Source organism: Dromiciops gliroides, chromosome 1, assembly GCF_019393635.1.
Source record: "Dromiciops gliroides isolate mDroGli1 chromosome 1, mDroGli1.pri, whole genome shotgun sequence".
In the NCBI taxonomy this organism is placed as follows: domain Eukaryota; kingdom Metazoa; phylum Chordata; class Mammalia; order Microbiotheria; family Microbiotheriidae; genus Dromiciops; species Dromiciops gliroides.
The window spans coordinates 710,449,118-710,470,521 of NC_057861.1; the positions used below are offsets into that span (position 1 = coordinate 710,449,118).

The 21,404-nt window shown below is 47.2% G+C and overlaps 1 protein-coding gene across 8 annotated transcripts; it reads right to left on the reverse strand.

The window, feature by feature from the left end:
- Positions 1–9: 9 nt before the first annotated feature.
- Positions 10–21,087, reverse strand: LOC122734317 (tubulin monoglycylase TTLL3-like). Of its 8 annotated transcripts, none has more exons than XM_043975052.1 (14): positions 20,291–21,087; positions 18,859–18,959; positions 18,352–18,529; positions 17,655–17,725; positions 17,337–17,465; positions 16,499–16,613; positions 15,401–15,523; positions 14,642–14,840; positions 7,723–7,871; positions 5,498–5,741; positions 4,111–4,546; positions 2,346–3,063; positions 729–925; positions 10–375 (listed from the first exon to the last, which is right to left on the reverse strand). In XM_043975052.1, exons 1-14 carry the CDS (start codon positions 20,985–20,987, stop codon positions 16–18), a joined length of 3,717 nt encoding a protein of 1,238 aa, XP_043830987.1. In that variant the 5' UTR covers positions 20,988–21,087; the 3' UTR covers positions 10–15. The 8 variants fall into 8 exon arrangements, 7 of the variants coding, with proteins under 7 accessions (XP_043830987.1, XP_043830981.1, XP_043830980.1 ...); XR_006354052.1 differs by lacking the exon at positions 10–375 and adding an exon at positions 1,493–1,692 and having other exon boundaries at positions 790–925; positions 14,642–14,894; XM_043975046.1 differs by having other exon boundaries at positions 10–925.
- Between the last annotated feature and the right edge of the window lie 317 nt (positions 21,088–21,404).

Here is a 21,404-nt window from a genome sequence, read left to right on the forward strand (position 1 = left end):
AAAGCAGGATGTATCTCAATCCCATTTATTTTTGGCCCAGGAAAATCTCTTTGGCCAGGACTTAAGGTTGGGAGGGGGGGAGGAGAAATATGGCCAGGAATGTCCCAATTTCACAGCCTCCAATCCGTAGAGTTCTTTCCTGGTCCTTCCCGGCTGGTGATGGTTGGAAGCCAGGTGCCAGCGAGAGCCATGAACTTGGGCACTCTTTAGGAGTGCCTTCATCAAAATTTGGTCTGTTATCAAGCCTGGGCTTCGAGTTGCTAAAGGTGGCAGGAAGCTGCATTTCATCTTGGTGCAAATGGGGCCCAGAGGCGCTTCCTTTTTCTGTGATTTGGGTGGATGGAGTTTTGAGTGATCTACAACTGCCATGTGAGGCTATGGGAAAAAGCTGATGGGAATTTCTCAGCGGAAGGGATGAGGAGTTAGTAAGGGGTGGTCTGTTTCCTGCCCACCCGCCTACCCGCCCGCTTCTGTGAAAATTGCTTTGGGGTGAAACCAAAGAACACATAGAACTTGCCTCTTGTACTCCTTTGGGCTTGATCACAGCCAAGGCTCTAAACTGGGGACACCTTGCTGGGGCCAAGGGGCTTGGACCAAGCAGGAGTCAGCTCCCATTGGCTCAGTCTAGACCATGAGAAACCCTCTTCCCTCCCTCCTCCCTCCCCAAACTCTCCCAGTTGTCAGCACCAATCAGCCCCCTCCCAGGCCCCTCAGGGTTTAGGGCCCACCTTGGCCTGCTTCCCACAATTAGGAACAGGCTCTTTATGAGCTGGGAACATAAGCAAGGCCCTGCCCGTGGCACTGATGTTCTTGCTGGGAATGGGTGTTTTTTGGAGCTGCAGTCTGAGAACGAAGGTGCGAGGTTTGAGTGCGCGGGAATCTGGCAGCGCAGGCTTACTAAGGAGGCTGGGGAATCCCTCTGGCTCTGTGGAAGGTGAAGGAGCAGCAGGCGGAATTAGGAGCACTGGGTTCCATTTCTGTTTTCACAGATGGACTAGTGTCCTGTTGAGGCCCCCCGGCTTGTACACGGTAAACTGTGAGAAAGGGCCAAGGAAGCCCCCTGGGAGAACCCACTCTAGTAGGATTTGATTGGGGTGGAGGCGGATTCATTCTCTCTTTCCCTCCAATACTCCTAGGGTGAGCCCATGTTTCCAAAACCCTCTCTGGAGCCCTTGGGGGTGATCTCAACCCAAGAAGGAGTGTGAGGACCATAGGCACATCACAGCCCCATTCTGGGCCTTACTTTCCTCATCTGTAAAATGAAGGGGTTGGACTGGGTGACATGAGATTGAACATCCCTTCTAACTTAACATCCACCAAGTCTATATATAGACCAGCCTGTGTTCCTTGCAGAGAACCTGAGGGGATGACTCCTGAACTTTTGTCTGCACTGCTCACTTAGTATCTAGGATATGCTATTGCGTTATCTTTTCATACTGTCTTGTGTTTTAGTGTTTGCTCTCCCTCTGGGGGGCAGGGGCTGCAAACATACCAGAACTTAGGCATCCAAATGAATGTTGTTCCCTTCAAAGTAGACCCTTAGGAGGCTACACACTCAGGGGACTCCTCTTTGGAAATTGCATTCAGAGCCTGTGGCAGATTCTTTTGAATATCCTCAAAGGTGGTAAAATCTTCATCCTTTGAGGAAGGGTTTGATTTCTGGAAACAGCCAAGAGCCTTTTGGAGCCAAGTCTGGTGAAGAAGGTGGGTGATCAAGCTAGGTAATACCATTTTTTGATAAAAAATGAGGTGTGACTATAAAGTAAAGAGACTGATTTTTTTATGTGGCTCATAACCTGGCTCTGAAGGCAAATCCCAAAGAAGAGTTCCCAAAATAATGAGCAATGGCAGTCTCGTTGCACTCTATGTGTAACCTCCCAAAGTGATTTCACTGAAGAGAAGGGTAGGAAACTACCCTTTGGGGTGTCTATGTCCTGGTATGCTTGTCGGTAATTCACACAGGCATCATCTTATTGGATCTTTACCATGACCCTCTGAGATGGGCAAGACACATTCTATTCCCATTTTACAGATGAGGAAACAGGTCCAAAGTGGCTCTGAGACTTGCCCAGGTCTGACTGCATGTCAGTCACAGAGCCGACTTGCACCTAGGTCATTCACTGGTCTCGAGTCCTCTGCTTTATATTCTCCTGCCTTTGTTTACAAACCAGTCTCATTACATTACAGTCACACATTATACCCATAGGATTTCTCCTCACACAGCCAAGCATCTGCTGTGAAGACCCCAACCTCCAGCCATTGGGCACAGACCACAGGGAGTGGGGAGGACACCCAGAGAGCAAGAGGAAATCAGCTAAGGGCCCAAAGCATGAATGTTGCCCTACCTTGAGACATGCGATTCTTCAGAAGCAGCTGAGGTTTGTTCACAAGGTGAAGTTGCCTTCCCTGATTGGCAATGGGTGGTGATGATGCACTGAAGATCTGGGTGACCTTAGGATTGTGGATATCCCATTTTTGTAAGCTGGTCAGGACAATTTCTGTGGATTGTTTGGTGTTGACTTTCTTCTTTCCCATGCTTATGGAGTCTGTTTTCTCAGTGGACCCCAGGTTCCTCCTGCCTCCTAAAGTCTTCCCACGATGGTAGGAATGCCCTGATGATTTGGGAACAACAGGCATGGAATCCTTAACCTCCTTGGGCACAGACTCCTTAGCCTCCTCGGGCACAGACTCCTTAGCCTCCTCGGGCACAGACTCCTTAGCCTCTTCGGGCACAGACTCCTTAGCCTCCTTGGGCACAGACTCCTTAGCCTCCCCGGGCACGGACCCTTTGGCCTCCTTGGGCACGGACTCTTTGGCCTCCTTGGGCACGGACTCTTTGGCCTCCTTGGGCATGGACTCTTTGGCCTCCCCGGGCATGGACTCTTTGGCCTCCCCAGGCACAGACTCTTTAGCCTCCTTAGGCATTGGATTCTTATGCCCTCTAAGATATCGACGTGCCAATGGACGGGGTGGTCTTCGGCCACGGACACTCAGAGGCTTCTTCACAGGGGAGCCTTCAACCATTAGTCGGATACCCACATAATGGGGTACTTCCACAGCTGCCTAAAGAGCAAAAGTGTTAGTGGGAGAGACAGTTCAAGCATCATGAAACTTCCCCCACCTCTCTCCATGTAATGTAGAGACAGCCATGAGGCAGCTAGTGAATGAAATCCTTTCCTGAGATTCACTTGGGTCATTTGTGGGGTTCTAGGTCTCATCAGGATGTAAAATGGGAGGAAAAAAAATAGGTACAGCCCCATCAGAGGAAAGGGATCCTATACTCTGGAGCATTCAAAGGAACGAGAATTGTACCTAGGGACCTAGGAGTCAACCAGCTGCTGAAAGGAGAGGCCAAATGGTTTGGAAATAGAGAAGATGAGCTTGGGGTCTAGCTGGGCCCTGAACATCTTGTGCTTTTAGGCCTCAGCATCACTCTCCTCACTAAGAGTGCTCTCCTCCCTCCTCTGGCCCCTAAAGTCATACCCTCCACTAAAACCCAGTCCAGACCCTTTTTCTTCTGGGAGGACTTTTGTGCCCAGCCTCGCCCAAAGTGATCTTTTCTTCCTTTGCTCTCATAAAAGCCTTTGATGAAGGACTGGACTCTAATATCTAGAAGGAGTAAGCTGCATCAGTGCATTTTCCCCCCACAAGGCAAAGAAAGTAGAAATAGGATGAAAAATGTTATTTCATGATAAAGTAATGCCTACCTGTAATTGTTTGTATTTTAAATGCTTTTGCACAGATAAAAGAAATTATAGTAAATTATTAAAAAAAATTTTTGCATCAACTGACACACCTGGTTCTTCTAGTGTTAATGTCTTTGCTCATCTTTTAGCAATTGTCAGGTACTGCCTTTTAACTGTTCTCTGTGTACACATCTCATTTCCTCAGCTAATCATTAGAGGGCAGGAGTGATCAGACTTTCCTTCTCAGTCCACATCCTCCCCTTGTGCCTATGACCATGGGTTACACACACGAGGTTGATTGGGGCATCAGGGATTTGAAAGGTTCCTTTTAAAAGAAGAGACCGTGGGCCGGATGATATTTCTTTTCCCCTCAGGAGACCCAAGGGAGGGAAGGTTACATGGCCTTAGAGCCAGAGCATCTCACCTGCTTGTAAATAAGCTCGAAAGCACCAGTGTCACAGTTTCGGTCTTGCCGCCAGTCTATGACTACACGCAAAGTATCAGCCAGCACCCCAGCACAGAGACGGGTGGTGACAGCCGTGGAAGGTGCCATTGTCGGGCTGGCATTGATCTCGATCAGCCAGGGGTGGAAATCTTCCCCAAACACGAAGTCAGCCCCATACAGCTCAAAGCTGCCCTTGCGGGACTGCACAGTGTCCTGAGAAGTCTGCAGTACGTGGATGACTGCAGCCTTCATGCCTGGAACCATGACATTGGCCCAAGCCTCAGGTGCCCCTACCTCCTGCAGGTGAGCCTGGAACTTCTGGCTGCACCACATGTTGTCGGGGGGCAGCAGGGGGTGACGAGTGTTAGAATTTTCCAGGTGCTTCTGGATCGAGTTGTTGCAAAGATGCACAGAACTAAATGAGAAGGAGGAGAAGCTACGGCCCTTTCCCTCCTCCCTTTGCCTGCCATCTCTGGGGGTTTGGGGAGACAGACATTAGAGCCCAGTTCTGACCTGTTCCTGTGGTTTCTGGTTGCTTCTGCTTAGAATTGCTACAGTGACCAGCCCTGGGTCATCTCTCCCCCTAAGATCTCATATTTACCTCTAGCTGGATCCCAGGCCATTCTAATGTTTTGATGCTTTAGACCAAAATGTCAATGTGTCAAGCCCTTTACTATTCTCATACCCAGCAAGCTGGTGCTGACAGAGACAATCATCTTGGAAGAGTGTCTCTAAAGGGACCTGGTGCCAACCTAAAGTCAAGGATTTGGTGGAAAACCTGGGCGATTTCCTAAAAAGGATGCGGTGCTAGAATGAAGACAGGAAACCTGTGGAAGGCCTCCCAATAACTAGCCATGTAAACTTAGGCAAATTACTTGACTTCAATCCCCTCTTCTGCAAAATGAGGTCATTGGACTCGTTGGTCTCCAAATTCTTCATGGTTCTAATATTCTGCATTAGACTCCTTAGTGAGAATAATTCACATTTACATTCAGAGTTTACAGAGGAGTTCTTCACAACAACCCTGTGAGGTAGGTAGTATAAGTAATTTTATCCCCATTTTATGGATGAGGAGACTGAGGCTGAGAGGTTACATGACTCACCCAGAGTCACACAACTAGGGACTGAGGTCCCTACTGAAACCAAGTTGTGAATTCTGTCTGCTATGTCATATCACTTTTCCACTGAACCCAATCCTGGAAAGAAGTCCCTTCATCGATCTCACAGTTCTAAACTATTTAGGCACTCTACCCTTTCCCTCTTTTCTTCCAAACCTAGAAGATAAAACCAGTGGTCAGGGAGAGGCAGGGGACACTGGGATCTACTTTCCTTGGGCCTAAGCTGCTCCCCCACCACCCAGCTTTACCTGTCCAGGTTCCTCAGGGAGAAAGGCTGGGTGGAAAAGCGGATATAACTGTCTCGGTAGAACCAGACAGTGAGTGGGTTCCAGTCAGTAACTAGGAACCACTGCCTCAAGTCGAACTTGGTGCCAAAGATGAGTAAGGGTCGCTCAATATACTTCTGTACCACCCACTTGCCATCTTTCACAATCATGGGGTCACAATCCACCAGCTTTAGCATCTCCTCCAGGTGGTCCATGCATATGATGCCTGGGTAATAAGAGAGAAGATAGGAAGGAACAGAACTCAGGTCCTGGGAATCTCCAGTGGTCTGGAGCAGAGAGGAGTAGGGGACCTTGCCTGAAGGGCATTAACTTCTCTGAGGTGTAGCTACAAGGTTTTGTTCTTCAGTTGTTTCAGTCATGTCTGACTCTTCATGCCATCATCCCATTTGGGTTTTTTTGGGGGCGGGCAAAGATACTGCAGTGGTTTGCCATGTCCTTCTCCAGTTAATTTTACAGATGAGGAACTGAAGCAAACAGGGTTAAATGACTAGATGTTAACTCAGATCTTCCTGACTCCAGGTCCGGTGATCTATCCATTATGCCACATAACTGCCCTGACTTTATGGTAATAAGTCTAATTTTTTTCCAATTAACAAGTTTTATGTTTTTCCCCCAACATAATTCCCCAGAGTATATCCTAGTCTCACTAAATTTTATCTTGAAATAAATAAAAATATGAACAAAATCCAATCTACAAAGTGACCCTGCGTGAGAGTATGTGAAACACTTTGTATCTGTGGTTCTACACCTTTCTATCAGCAGGAGAGGTATGTTCTTTACAATTAAACTGAGTGTGGAACATTTCGGTGTCATTTTACATTATCGTAGCCACAGGGTACATTGTTCTCTTGGTTCTACTGTCTTTGTCCTGTATTAGTACACACTTCCCAGGTTTCTCTGCATTCGTCATGTTTGTAATTCCTTATGAAGCAATAAAATTCCATTACACTCTTACCACACTTTGCTTGGTCAGTCCCCAATTGGGGGCACCCGCTTTGTTTTCAGTTTTTTGCTTCCACAAAACATGAACCTAATTTTTATTGATTTGGGGGGTTTCTATCACTTTAATTTCTCAGTCTGTCCTGCCTCCCCTTCTCATTCAGAATGCCATTCCTTTTTTTAAGGAAAAAAAAAAGAATAAAAGGGGGGGGAAGCATTTCTCCAAAACCAATCCATATAGCCACCAAGTATGACACTTGTCAAAGTGTTCTGCACACCTAGCTTCCCCTCCCTCAGAAAAGGAGGGCAGCTGAGCCTAATTCTTAGATAAAATTCATCCGAATGGATGCACTCAAATATGATGAAGTCCACTTACCATCTCCAGTACCATTTCATCATCTTCAACAATGGAAGAAATATTGTTTCCACTCCAAGTGATTACATTTTGAAAGTGATGAGGCATTTCTGAATGCACAGTTTCTGGTACATTTGAAATTGAGTCACACCTTGTTTGCCAGAGATGTTTTTTACACACTGGGCTAACAACCCTTACAATGTGGGGTTCTCAGTGCCCACTGACCTTTCCCTTATCCTACTCCCTTCTTGTGCTACCCAATGGGGAAAGATGGCCCCACAGATTTAGATTTGTAGAAACAGAAGCATCATAGATCACATTTACTAAGTACTTTACAGAGTTCCAAAGTGCTTTCCCCATAACAAGCCTGGGAGATAGGTTATTTCCATCTCATGGACAAAGAAACAAGTTCTGAGATAAAGTTGTCTAAGAATGTTGGAGCTATTATACCTGGTAATAGTTCAGCAGGTCCATCTTCCTTATTTTACAAAGGAGAAGAAAGACCCAGAGATGTGATCCGCCCGAGGTCTCACAGATAGTAAAGTGAGCCCAAGAGCTGGGGGTCTAACTTCAAGTCTAATGAAGCTTCTAATATGTCACACTGAGGCTGCTTATGACTCTTCCAGTAAAAAGACTATATGATTCTATGAGGTTCTACAGACTGGAGAACCAGGAGATGGCAAGAGTAAACTGGGAACATACTTAAGCACTATGACTGTTAAGAAAATTAAATACAACTGCCATAGTGATGTTTGTTTATGTGAATGAACAGTTCAAGGGCATTTCCTTACTCATCTGCTGCACTGACTAGGACATGGGGTCTTTCTCTACCTAATCATGCTGACCAATACTTCCCTCCCCGCCGCCCCCCCCTCGGTCTGGTTTCACTTACCTCGACCTCTGGACTTGGCCCCAGGCTTCACGATCCAGATATTTCTGTCTCCTTCCATGTCGATTTGAGGCACCACTGCCCGTAACTGCTGAAGGATGTCTTCACAACGCTGGATCTGAGAGTCAACCTTCTTTAGCTCAGCCCCCTCACTGTGGGGAAATGGTGAGGTGCTCAGAGTGGGGCTGGAGATCTCCCCCTCCCCACCTTATTTATACCCTATTCAAAAGTACATATGTGGGGGCAGCTAGGTGGTGCAGTGGATAAAGCACCAGCCCTGGATTCAGGAGTACCTAAGTTCAAATCCAGCCTCAGACACTTGACACTTACTAGCTGTGTGACCCTGGGCAAGTCACTTAACCCCCATTGCCCTGCAAAAAAAACAAAATTAAAAAAAAAAGTACATATGTATTATTGTGCTATAAGAAATGACAAATAGGATGATTTCAGAAAGGTCTGGGAAAGACTTGTATGAACTGATGTATAGTGAAGAGAGCAGAACCAAGAACACTGTGCACAGAGACAACAATACTGTTTGATGAAGAACTGTGAATGACTTCACTATTCTCAGCAATACAATGATCCAAAGCACTAATGATGAAGCATGCTATCTACCTCCAAACAACTGATATTGATTGAACACAGACTGAAAGCATGCTATTTTTCACTTTCTGCCATTTTTTCTTTTATTCAAGTTTTCTTATACAAAATAACTAATATGGCAATGTTTTACATAATTGCACATGTATAACCCATATCTGATTGCTTACCACAATCAGGGAGGGGGGAAAGGGGTGGGAAGAAGGGATAAAATTTGGAATTCAAAAGTTTAAATAGGGGCAGCTAGGTGGCGCAGTGGATAGAGCACCGGCCCTGGAGTCAGGAATACCTGAGTTCAAATCCGACCTCAGACACTTAACACTTACTAGCTGTGTGACCCTGGGCAAGTCACTTAACCCCAATTGCCTCACTAAAAAAAAAATTAAATAAAATATTTATTATTTTTTTAAAAAGAATAAACTAAGCCCATAATAAATGTCAAGAACTAAAAGGAAAAAAATATAAAAATACATGTGATTTAAAAAGTACATATCAGCTCATTATTTACAATTCAGCTTTCTGTATGCTCTAACCCATACTTGTTGCATATTTTTCTAACTGCTTTTGCAATTGTTGAATGCTCCGTGAAGTTAAGACCTCATTATAGATTATCATGTTCTAGAGAGACAAACACTTAACTTACTTAAACTGACTGATAATTCTGGTTTCTGTGCAAAGATGAACTTGTTCCCCCCAAAAGCACAGAAAAATCCACATTTCTTTCCCAAAGGTCTCTCCTCTTTTCGGTTTTATTTCAGTTCTTTCATTTGACCCAGGAAGAAAGACTCTATTGGATGCTCCATCATCATTTTTTTTTTTTTTAGTGAGGCAATTGGGGTTAAGTATCTTGCCCAGAGTCACACAGCTAGTAAGTATTAAGTGTCTGAGGTCAGATTTGAACTCAGGTCCTCCTGACTCCAGGGCTGGTGCGCTATCCACTGCACCACCTAGCTGCCCCCATCATCATTTTTGTTTTCTTTTTTTTTTTTTTTGAGATATTTTATTTTTTCCGTTACATGTAAAGATAGTTCTCAACTTTTGTTTATACATGCTTTACACTTTCAGATTTTTCTCCCTCCCTCCCTCCCCTCCCTCCCCCCTCCCATCATCATTTTTTGTATACAATAACATTGTAGAATGATATAAGCTGGAAGGACCTTTAGAAATCCTCCCTCATGTTGCAAATGTACAAACTGACACCAAAAGAGACAACATCACTTTACCAAGATCACACACAACTAAGACTTGAGTCCAATTCATCTGACTCATTGAATCAGAGAAGCTGAATTGGAAGGGACTTCAGAGCCTGTGTGACCCCGGGCAAGTCACATAGCCTGTTTGTCTCAGGTTTTTTTTTTTTGGGGGGGGGGGAGCAGAGCAATGAGGGTTAGATGACTTGCCCAGGGTCACACAGCTAGTAAGTGTCAAGTGTCTGAGGCTAGATTTGAATTCAGGTCCTCCTGAATCCAGGGTACCACCTAGCTGCCCCCTGTCTCAGTTTTCTTCATCTGTAAGATGGGGATAATAAGAGCAGCATATACGTCAAAAGGGTTATTTTGAGGATCAAATGAGATAATAAACTGTAAAGTGCTTAGCATAGGTGCCCTGCAATATTAAATGCTGTATAAATATTAGTTATATTATCATATGATAATTATTATTATATGGTCTAAACTATGCCTGACATTCCCAACAAGTGGTCATTTAGTCTGCTTGAAGGCATCCAAGGAGGGAGAACCCAGTACTTTTCAAGGCATTTTCCCCCCTACTGGACAGGAAGTTTTCCCAATATAGTTTTGAAATCTACCTCTCTGCAACTTCCACTGATTGCTCCTAGTTCTACCCTAAGGGGCCAATCAGAATAAGTCTTGAAGGATAGTTACCATGCATACCCTGTCTCTCCACTGGCCTAGTCAACTTGGGATCAACAAGAAACTGGCCTGATGCTGTTATCTAGGATGTGAAGTCTCTTGATGTATTATTCACTTCCCAGATCGGTCTTTCTCTTTTGGAACCTGTTCTCTCAATCAGCAATAGTTCTGAGAACATCACTCGCACCCTTAAGGTTTTGGTTTCTTGCTCAGGACTTCCTAATACCTGGTAATGTTTCCTGGATTCCCTCTGGTAGCATCGTATGTCCACACTACATGACCAGGGCTAGCTCCAAGTCATCAGGCTTGGCTGTTCTATGAAAGCTCTCCACATGCAAGATATCAAGAGCAGACCTCTCTATTACTTATGGCAGGTAGAGAGCCTTCATCGTCAACCACTCGCCTTCTTTTCAACATCACAGGATGACATGTCCTCTGGCACTGGTGGCACCCAGAGTACCATTTCTCCCTTCTGAGAGGGTCTGGCTACCCTGCTTCTCCAAAGACCTCTCATATCCGTGACTCGGTTCCAAAGCTTGGTGATCCTTTCCCCTTTTCTTTTCTTTGTCATAGTCTTCCTTCCTGCAACTGCAGGTCACAGGATAGTATTATGGATGCTCTGTCTCTTTATATTATTTTTCTTCTGTGTTCTCCTTGAAGTACTTCTATTCTTTTCCTTTTTTTAAACTTCTATTCTTTTCAAAGAACACAGCTCTCTCTGATAATTAGTTTAGAGAAGGGTTCCTCCAGCCCTTTCCTTTTTTCCTCCAGGGGGGTGGCTAGATGGCAAAGTGACCCTGAAGTTGGGAGGACCTGAGTTAAAATCTCACCTCAGACACTTACTAGCTGTGTGACCCTGGGTAAGTCATAATCTTTTGTCATTCTTATTAGCAACTCTCAATGGAAAACTACCTGTTTATTCCACCTCTGTCCTTTCCTTGGGGCCTATTCAGCTAGGTTTTATTTATAGTAGGCTAGATAGCTTTTCTTTCATTCATTCTTCTTCCAATAAATGTTTACCTTTTGAAAATTCAGGCCTTTTGATATTATCTTTTACATCATAGTTATCTCCCAGTACATATAATCCCTTCCCCACCAAACAAAAGGAAATGGTTAAGGCTAAGTGATCTGCAAACACCTAAATCAGACAAGTCTCTCTCCATACCTTCTCTTGGGGAGCTCATCAGCTCCCCTGAGTTCATTATCTTGATGTAGATGATCCCCAAATCTACATATCCAGCTCTACTCTCTCTTATGAATCCCAGTTCCAAAGTACTGCCTACTAAACGTCTTCACTTAGATAATCCATAGGTATGTCAAAACCTACATGTCCAAAACGGAATGTATTCTCTTTCCCTCTTCACCTGCCCCTATCCCACACTTCTCTATTTCTCTTGAATCTTTCCCAACACCCCTGTTCACAAACTTGGGAGTCATCTCTGCTTTTCACTTTTATTCATCCCCCAAATCCAATCAGTTGACAAGTCCTGAAGACTCCAATGCCATATCTTGCTAATCAAATGATTACCACCCTATTTCAGGGGAAGGGAGTAAACATTTCTTAAGCATCCACTAGGGTCCTTGCTTCCAGTCTCTCCCTGCTCCCATCCATCCTCCCAAGAGTTGCCAGATCATTCTAAAGCAAAGGTCTGACCTTTATTCTTCTGGCGGCTCTCTACATTCATCAATAAGTATCTACTAAGCATCTACAATACTTCAGGCACTGTGGATACAATGACAAAAATGAAATCATTTCTGTGCTCCAGGAGCTCACATTCTATTGGGAATTTGACATGTACACAACATAAAGGGAGATACAAAAGAGTTACAAATTAAATTCAAGATACTTTCAACGGGGAGGGACTAGTACCTTGAGGAATCAGCAACCGTTTCCTGTATGAGATGATATTTGAGCTGAGCCTGGAAGGCAATTAGGGTGTTTTAAGGGGCTGGGGTAAAGAGGAAGTATATTCCAGACTTGGGGGTGGGCGTGCAGGGAGATCAGCCTACACAAAAACACAGGGAGTAGTGTCCAGTGTGAGGAAGAATAAGAAAGCCCATTTGGAAGGACCAAAGAGTGCATAAACACAAATGGAAAGTAACAAGCCTGGAAAGGTAGGTTGAAGGCATGTTGCGAAGGGCTTCAAATGCCACAGGAGATTTTATTTTATGCTGGAGGTAATAGGGACCCACAGGAGTTTATGGAGCAAAGTGACATGTGCTGTAGCAATGTCACCTTGGCCACTTTATGTAGGAGGATTGGTCAAAGAGACCGGAGGCAATGCCAATATAGCAGGGAAGAGATGATCAAGAGCCTTTAGGATAAAGCACAGACTCCTTTCTTCAGTATTTAAAGTCCTACATGAAAGCCTATCCTTCCAGGTAGATTAAACATCCCCGGACCCCTGCCGGCCCTGTGTACTTGATGCTCCAGCCAAAATGACTTGCTTTCTGTTTCTTGTATAGGACATTATATTGCACTATAGGCCTTGGCATAGGCTATCTCCTTATCTTCTCACTCCTGGAATACACTCATTCCTCCTATCTGCCTCTTAGAATACCCAGCTCCCTTCAAGACTCAAGTCAAGTGCCACTTCCTCCAAGAAGCCTTTCTGGATTCAGTTTTCACCCTCCCCTGGTCCCTGATTGCCTTTGTACTTATTTTTGCTTCTATCTTGTATTTGCTGCATTTATCTGTGCACATGTTCTATGCCCCCAAAGACTATTTTGGTTGTATGTTTTTTATTTCTGGTGCCTAACACAAAGTATCTGTTGTATACAACAGGCACTTGATAAATGCTTGGTGATTGATGGACACCCCTACACCCTAATTAAGCCACCTAAAAGGAGGGATTACCTTTTCTCCAGAGATTGCTCAACTGTCTGGGACAAATAATAGCTTGTCCCCAAAGCCTCTACCTCTTGTCTATTAGAAAGGATGTGGTGGTTCAGTGGGAAAATATCTCTATCAGGTCACATGACCTGAGTTCAAAACCTGCCTCTGCTATTTACTTCGTGACCCAGGGCTAGTTATTACACTTTTCTGAGCTTCCATTTCCTCATGTAAAATGAAGATGTCAAGTCTTAGCATAGCCTTCACCCCTACAGCTATGATCTTTTATCAGAAGTCAGTGACTGAAGGATACCAAGGGAAGTAAACACTACCAGGAAAAGTAAATGTTTGTTCTGGACTTGGAATAAGGATGATCTGGGTTCAAAACCTGCCTCAGACACTCATTAACTGTGTGACTCTGGGCAAGTCACTTAGCTTGGGCCTCAGTTTCATCACCTATAAGACAAGGTTGAAATCGATAGCCCCTATGATCTCACGGAAATGAAAAGAACAACAAAAAAAAATTGATTGCTATAGAATTATAATTACCAGGCTTGGGACTCAGAGAATGGGGAAATGTAAACTGACTCCTTTGTAATGGGGAGCAAGCTACTCTACTCTTCCTCTATTTTATGGTCTGACAAAACTGGCCATTCTGTTCTTTACACTTAGCAGTTCATCTCTCATCTCTGTGCCTTTGTAGCAGCCACCCTCCAAGCCTGGCATGTACTTATTCCCTCCTCTCCAACTCTGCCTCCTGAGCTCCTCCACAACTCCACTGAAGCACTATCTTTTACATTAAGCCTGTCCTGATTCCCCCAACTGCTAGTGCCCTCCTCCCTCCCTAAACTGTCTTCTACCATCACAGTTTAATTTTATATGTGATCGTATATGCACATATCATCTCCTCCAATAGAATGTAAGCTCCTTGAGAACCAGAGTTCTTTCTTTTTGTTGTTGTTCTTGTATTGCCCAGTGCTTAGCCTAGTGCCTGACCCAGAGCAGGTGCTGAATAAATGCTTGTTGACTAATTGAACAGCACATATACTGTCTGATCCCATTGATATATTGCTTATTTTTGTTGAACTGTTTTTCTTCCTCTTATTCTTACTACTGGGAATGGCTCACCTCACCTAATGCTGTGATTTCTGCCTGGATTCTGCAACAGTGCAACAACACAATCACTGGAACACATAAACTACTTGAAGATACAAATACATGAATGAAGAAAGGGGCAAATACCCTGGAATCCCAAACCACCTTGCCTATGCAAGGTATAGATCACACCTACACTTTCTCACACAGAGTTCTCTCAGTAAGCAATATAATGTTTCCGGTGCTTTTTTTTTTTTTTTGGTGAGGCAATTGGGCTTAAGTGACTTGCCCAGGGTCACACAGCTAGTAAATGTAAAGTGTCTGAGGCCAAATTTGAACTCAGGTCCTCCCAAATCCAGGGCCAGTGCTCTATCCACTGTACCACCTAGCTTCCCCCCAGTGCTTCTTTAAATAGTATCCTTGATGCAGGCTCAGAATGGGTGGAATACCCCCCCCAAAGGTCTTTGGGCCCACTTGTGCTCCTCATATCCCAACACCCCATTTTCTGAGCTAACACACTTACTGGACCACTTGGTAGTAGTGCTGGAGAAATAAAGTCCAATCAGCCTGGGTTAGGTACCCTGGGGACTCCATGGTCTTGTCAATGTCCTCATGGGCCAAACTGCTGAGGTGACCCTCACAGGCCTGTAGTGCATCCTCAATCAGCTTTGATGATACCTGCTTGAGTTCTGGTTTTTTACGTTGCCTGCCCCCTGGAGAGCCTGGGGGTGGTTGTGGAGATAAGGAAGGATAGATCCTTGTGCCCACCTTCTGCCCTACATACACACACAGGAAAAGAAAGCTGGGAAATTCTCCCACATGGAGAGGAAAGTTGTGGTACAAGACAAGGTTTCTTGGAGCCTCGTTGCCCTCTCATCTCAAAGTTGTTTCTTTTCCTGAGTCCCTAGCTGGCAATACCCCTTGAATTTCAGGTCTGTGGACCAGGGCGGAAATCTACAAGACTCTGGAATAGTGGTCTTGTGGAGAGTGCCCTCTCCCCTCCCCCCCCCAAAAAAATGTTTGCTCTACTGTTTTGTGTTCCTCAGTACTTAGGTACAAGGGATTCTGGATCACTTGCAACTTCCTGCTTATGGCCTTTCTAGTCAATGCAGGTGTGTTCTGCCTTCCCAAAGAGAAAACAAAAAGCACATCTTCTGCTGAGTCTGTAACCCTGGCAGTGCCTGACACAGGGTTGGGCCCACAGAGGGTACTGACTCAATGTTGGATGACCGAACAAATGATGGATTGAGTGATGAGGAGATAGATGACTCATGCTACTTACCTGAGAGGGTTTTTTCCAACAGAGTAGGGGATGATTTTGGCCGGTCATTCTCTTCAGAGTAGGGGTCCCACGACTTCACCACCAGCTTGAGAACGTTGCGTGCAGCTGTCAGCCAGAAGTCCTCTGCTCCCAGGATGGGGTTGGGAGTGAGGGATGGGGGATACCCTCCTTAGCACCAGCCCATGGAAGAGGAAATAGGGGGAGGGACAGAAGGGAGCAGCCTCTATTCCTACAGCAAACTAAATGTTTCCAGAATTTGGTCTACTTTTAGAGTTTAATCCGGGCTTTGTACAACTGCAGAACTTAGAACTTAGACTTGGTACCCCAGATAAATGTGAAAGTTAAACCATGTCCGGCATCTAGAATGGACCAAGGGGCAGCTAGGTGGCACAGTGGATAGAGCACCGGCCCTGGATTCAGGAGGACCTGAGTTCAAATCCGGCCTCCGACACTTATCACTTACTAGCTGTGTGACCCTGGGCAAGTCACTTAACCCCAATTGCCTCACTAAAAAAAAACAAAAAACAAACAAAAACATAGAATGGACCAAAACCCTAACACGGACCTAGTACCTATCGTAGATCTGGAAGCCAACTCAAGTCCTATTCCCCTAGTGTGGATTTGGAGCCTAGCCTAAATCTAGCACCAAATGCAGATCTAGAGTCCATTTTAAACCTGGACACCAGTGTAGTCTTCTTACCTAGTACAACCTAATCCTGATACCTCATGTGGATCTAAAATCCAGTCTAGACCTGGTACCTTAGTGTGGGTCTAAGACCCAGCTCAAATCTAGAACCTTGTATAGATCTAGAACCCAGCCAAGATTTGGCAACCAATTCCTGCCTAGAACCTGATCTATACTAGACCTTAATGAATATGAGTTGATTCAGCTAGTTCAGTGTTGTGATTGTTTTGGAGAAGATATAACTAGGAAAGAACCAAGGCTCAGTTGACAGGGTCACAGAAGGAAATCTGGCAGGGTAAGGGTCATCAAAACTATGGCCAGACAAAGCAGAGAACTCTCCAGCCTCAAAGAGGGGTGATTCCTTCGACGGAGGGAATAAGGAGCAGGAGTTGAGGAAAAGGACATCATCCTACCCATGAAGGCCTGTTTCTCATCCTTGGCTCCCAGGCGGTAGCAGCGTGGGAAGAAGGAGTCTGCATTGGCCTCATCAAACCAGGGCAGGTTCCGGAGGTTGAGGCACAGACCAACCTAGGAAGTCAGCCGGGGTAGGGAGCAGGGTGGAACTTCCCCTGAGCTTGCTGAATTGACTTAGGGGGTTCACCCATACTTTCCACGTATTTCGAAGCAAGGTAAAAACCATCAATGAAGTGAGTATTTAAAGACTGCTCAGGGGACTGATCATGCCCTGGAGATGTGCCTAGATTGCTATGAAGAGGCACTCCGTTATAATAAGGTTGGTCTATCTTTTCTGCCCCAAATTTTCTCATTCCCATCCTCCATGCTTTTGGTTATGCTACTCCTCATGCCTGGAATGCCAGGGAACCCTTTTCAGACAGACATCGGAGCTTGGGGGACCATCCAGATTCTCACCATCCTTCAAGGGACAGTTAAAACCCTGTCTTCTTCCTGATCTTTCTAGTCCTCAGTGTTCTCCTTTGAACTTGGACAGTTCTAGATTGTGGTCTATACCACACAATTTAGGACTGAATCATCATTTGTCTTGTACTGATAATTGCTCCCCATCTCCTTAAGGGTAGGAACTATACCTTAGACTTCTTTATAAGTGACTAGGGCAGGGGTAGACAGGTGGTATGTACAAGAATCATACTTGACTAATTGTCAGAGAGAGACAGGTGTTTCCCTTTCCTATATGGACCCAGAGTGGAGGGAATGCTGAGAAAACCTGCCCTGTCCTGCCCACTGTGGCATGGTGTCTCTCCCCCCGCCATACCTCCATCTAAGGGATCCCACCTTTGTGGTGAAGGAGCCTGCCCGAGCGTAATGATTTATCATTTGTTCTTTGCAGAGGAGGCGGCAGTCAATCACATCCCTCCGGGTGGTCCAGATGAAATAGGGCAGCTCATTTCGAACCATTCGGGACTAGGACAGAAAGGAGAGGATGGAAAGTGGAAAGATGAACAAGGTCAACCCCCCCTGTCCCTCCATGGGCCCTCCGCTGAGCAGCCCACCTTCTTACCAGTCCCTTAAAGTATCCTGGAGGGATTTCCTGGGAGAGTTGACCCTCTGATCCCTGAACTGAAGGGAAAAGAGGGGCCCTCTCCCCATTACCATAAGGTCATGAGTGTCATCTATATCTTCAAGGTCTGGTTGTTGACTTTCATCATCATCTTCTTCATCCTCTAGGGGACAAAAACCCCAAATAGGTGAGGCTCCGACCTATTCCACCTAGCCCCTCCTTTCAGAGCCTCTACTGGTATAAAAAAAAATTTACAATGGGACCCTTTGTACCAGGATTCAGGCAGACATTCTGCAGCATAAGTTGCTGGCTCATAACTCTAAGGAAATCCTTCCCGCAGGACTGTCCCTTCCACAAAACCCCTCATCCTCAAGCTCCTCTTCTTTGTTTTGTTTTGTTTTGTTTTTGCAGGGCAATGGGGGGTTAAGTGACTTGCTAGTAAGTGTCAAGTGTCTGAGGCCAGATTTGAACTCAGGTACTCCTGAATCCAGGGCCGGTGCTTTATCCACTGCGCCACCTAGCCCCCCCCCCTCCTCTTCTTTGGCATCTTTTCATTTCAAGGTCACTCTGGGTATTCATCTTAACCTTTCACCCACAGAAACAAGCCAGGCTCTAAGAGGGGAGTAGGGCTGCTGGTTAGATTTTTCATCTCCACTCCCTAGCCCTGCTCTAGCCTTGGACTTCGGTCCTTCTCAGGACTGGCTTGAATTCCTCCAAACCTTGGTTATTCCTCCCTCAGAGGTGAGGGGGAAGGGAGGAGGAAAACTGTGAGGAGTCTGTCATTCTTACCTTCATCACAGTCCTCTGGGATATCATTATCTCCAGATCCAAAACTGTCAAAATCCCTAGGGGGAGGCATTGTTGGCACTGTTGTTAAATGGGGAACCTTCTTCTCCACCCAGCCCCTGCGGCGCAGGATCCCTCGGATCACGGGGTAGCGGCCCTGGATCATGAAGACTTTCTTCTGCTGTGGGGTGAGGGAAGGCAAGGGAGAAGGAGGCTGAGGAAGTGGATAGAATGTCAGTCCTCAGGGGCAGCTAGGTGGCACAGTGGATAGAGCACCGACCCTGGATTCAGGAGGACCTGAGTTCAAATCCAGCCTCAGACACTTGACACTTACTAGCTGTGTGACCCTGGGCAAGTCACTTAACCCCAATTGCCTCACCAAAAAAAAAAAAGAAAAGAAAAGAAAGAAAGAAAAAAAAGAATGTCAGTCCTCCCTGAGGCCTTATTCCCCCTCGGTTTCCCCCTGACTCTGACAGGTCTCCCTGTTCCCCTTTCTTTCCCACCTCTGACCTTGATGGCTCTCTGCACCAGGATCTTGGCATTCTTAAGCCGGTCAATGTTGAGTGGGGCCCCAGGGAACCCTTTCCAGACAGACATCGGAGCTTGGGGGCCTACAGTGAGACAGCCAGACACATCCTGGAAGCTCTTCTGCCAAGCTCTCCTCCCAAACCCTGTTCTGTATGGTCTAATTCTCACCCAAACCTTAGGAATCCAGGTCCGTACCTCTTCCTGTCCTTCCATCTTTGTTGCCTGTCTTCTCCTTCCCAATGGGCCACCTGCTTCTTCTCTTTCTACCTCATCTTTTATTTTTTCCATCTCCTATTCCCCATCCTTCAGTCTCCCTACTGTCCTCTCATCTTCTCTGGTCTGTTTCCTGCCCCTATACTGTGCTCCTGTCCCCCTCCCTGTCTCCTGGTCCCTTTTCTCCATTCCTTGATTCCATCCACACACTTCCTGGTCTCTTTTTAACCCCTTTGCCCTAATAACCCATATCTCATGTCCTCACCCTTATCCAAACCCAACTCCATTCACATACTTCCTGTTTGCTTCCCTCCATCCTCAGCCTCTTATCCTACCCATATTTTTTAACCTCCATGCCAAACATCCATATACATCTTAGTGCCTTCCCTGAATCCCCTCTCCTCATCTATAGAATCACTTCCCTCCATCTCCTTCCCTCCAATCAGTCCCCATTCATATATACTTCCTAATTCTCATCCATACAACTGCTGCTATTCCTCCAACCCCCTTCTCCCCAATCAGTACTGATCCATCTCTCTCCTGGTTCTCTCCATCCATTCCTTTGCCCTATCCCTCCCATCTCTTCTTCTTCATCCCCTGCCCCCAACTCCTGGTTCCTTCTCTGAATCTCCTGTTCCCATCCATGGAATTAATTGCTCCCTCCCACTTTCTTCTCTCTCTCCAATCACTGAATCCATCCATCTCCTTCTTGGTCCCATCCCATCCATGTGGAGCCCCGAGCACTACATAATTTTCTGCATTCTCAGATACTGCTCCATCCATACACCAGCTGATCTCCTCCTCTATCTCGAAGTCTCCAGTCCACAATTACTCATATCTTCTGGTCTCTATCCATCTACTGACCCTATTCCTCCTTATCCATATAACTGGTTCCCTCTCTCCACCTCCTATCCTCTATCTCCTCTCCCCATCCATCTACCTCCCGACACCCTGGCCCTCGGTATCCTATCTCTTCCTCCGTATCCCCTGTTTCTTCCCCCCCCCCACTCCTCCCCTCTATCTACCTCCTGGTTTTCTCCCTCCCTCCCTCGTCTGCCCCTCTCCATCCACCCATCTCCTCTGGATCGGGTGTTCACCTCTTCCACCCATGCGTACACCTTCCACCCCCATCCCTTTCTTGGGCGAGGCGGGGAGGGAGGTGGGACAGGCATAGATCGAAGGGGCCCAGGTCGGACTTCACCTTCGAGCCGCGATTTATCCAGGGTCGGCGGGCGCCTCGGGCTCTGGGGGCGGCCCGGGGGCACCATGCTGTTCTCTGGCTGAGGCTGAGGGATAACCTCGGCCTTGCCATCGCCGTCCGAGGGCGCCGGAGGGACCTGGTTCAGGCTCCCAGAGCTCCCGGAGGCCGAGCTATCTGCTGGGCGGGGAGGCAGCTCGGGGGGCCCACCCTGGTCGCCCGGGTGCGGCTGCGCCCCCGCAGTCCCAGCGCCCGCGGCCGCATTACAGGGGGCGGCGGGGGTGGCTCCGCGCCCGGGGGCCCCAGAGCCCGAGGCAGCTCGGGGCCCCGCTCGGCTCTGCGGCCCCACATTTGGGGTTCCCGGGGCCTGGCGGCCCAGGCTCCCGGGGCCCCACGGCGTCGACTCGGACCCAGGCCAATGCAGAGCCTGGAGGCGGGGCGAGGCGGACCCCGACAGCCGGTTTCGGTCCCAGTAGGTGTTGGGGCGCCACGGCCTGGGGAGGCCCAGCCGCGGCTCGAGAGCGCCGGGGCGCTGGGGCTTTGTGGCGTTGAAGGCCGGCCTCGGCCAGACTGGCTCTTTGCATAGCTGGTCGCCGCTGCATGCGGCCTGGGGCTGCTTCGCATACCATGGAGGATCACCCTTGTACACCGTCCCGAGCTCCCCACCCCCCAAGAGAACAGCAGCCTCAAGGCCCTGCATAGAACAGGCGAAGTCCCTCGCCGCCCCTCCCTCGCAGGCTCCTCCGCGTGAGGGGTGAGGTGGGGGAGGGTTCGTCCGGCCGCCTCTGGCCGGGGCAGCTTCGGTCCCACGCGTGACCCCGCCCTCTGTTTAGCGTTGTTATGGAAACCACCCCCGGGGCACAATAAAGGGGGGGAGGGGTGGCACCTAGGTGGAGAGTTCAGACTCCCGTTAGGGCCTGGAGGCGCTTTGCCTCCTTTGGCACCTCCCTCCCGGACGTTTGCCCCGAGAGGCTGCTGCTCGTAGCAACCTTCTTCTGTAATGCACCAGGGAGAGGCTAGCTCCGCCACAAGGCCGTGTTTCCTCCCAGATGAACCCCTTTATCCCCGTGGCAAAGTGTGGAGGGAAGGCTGATCGGGCCAAAATTCTCTTAGAACC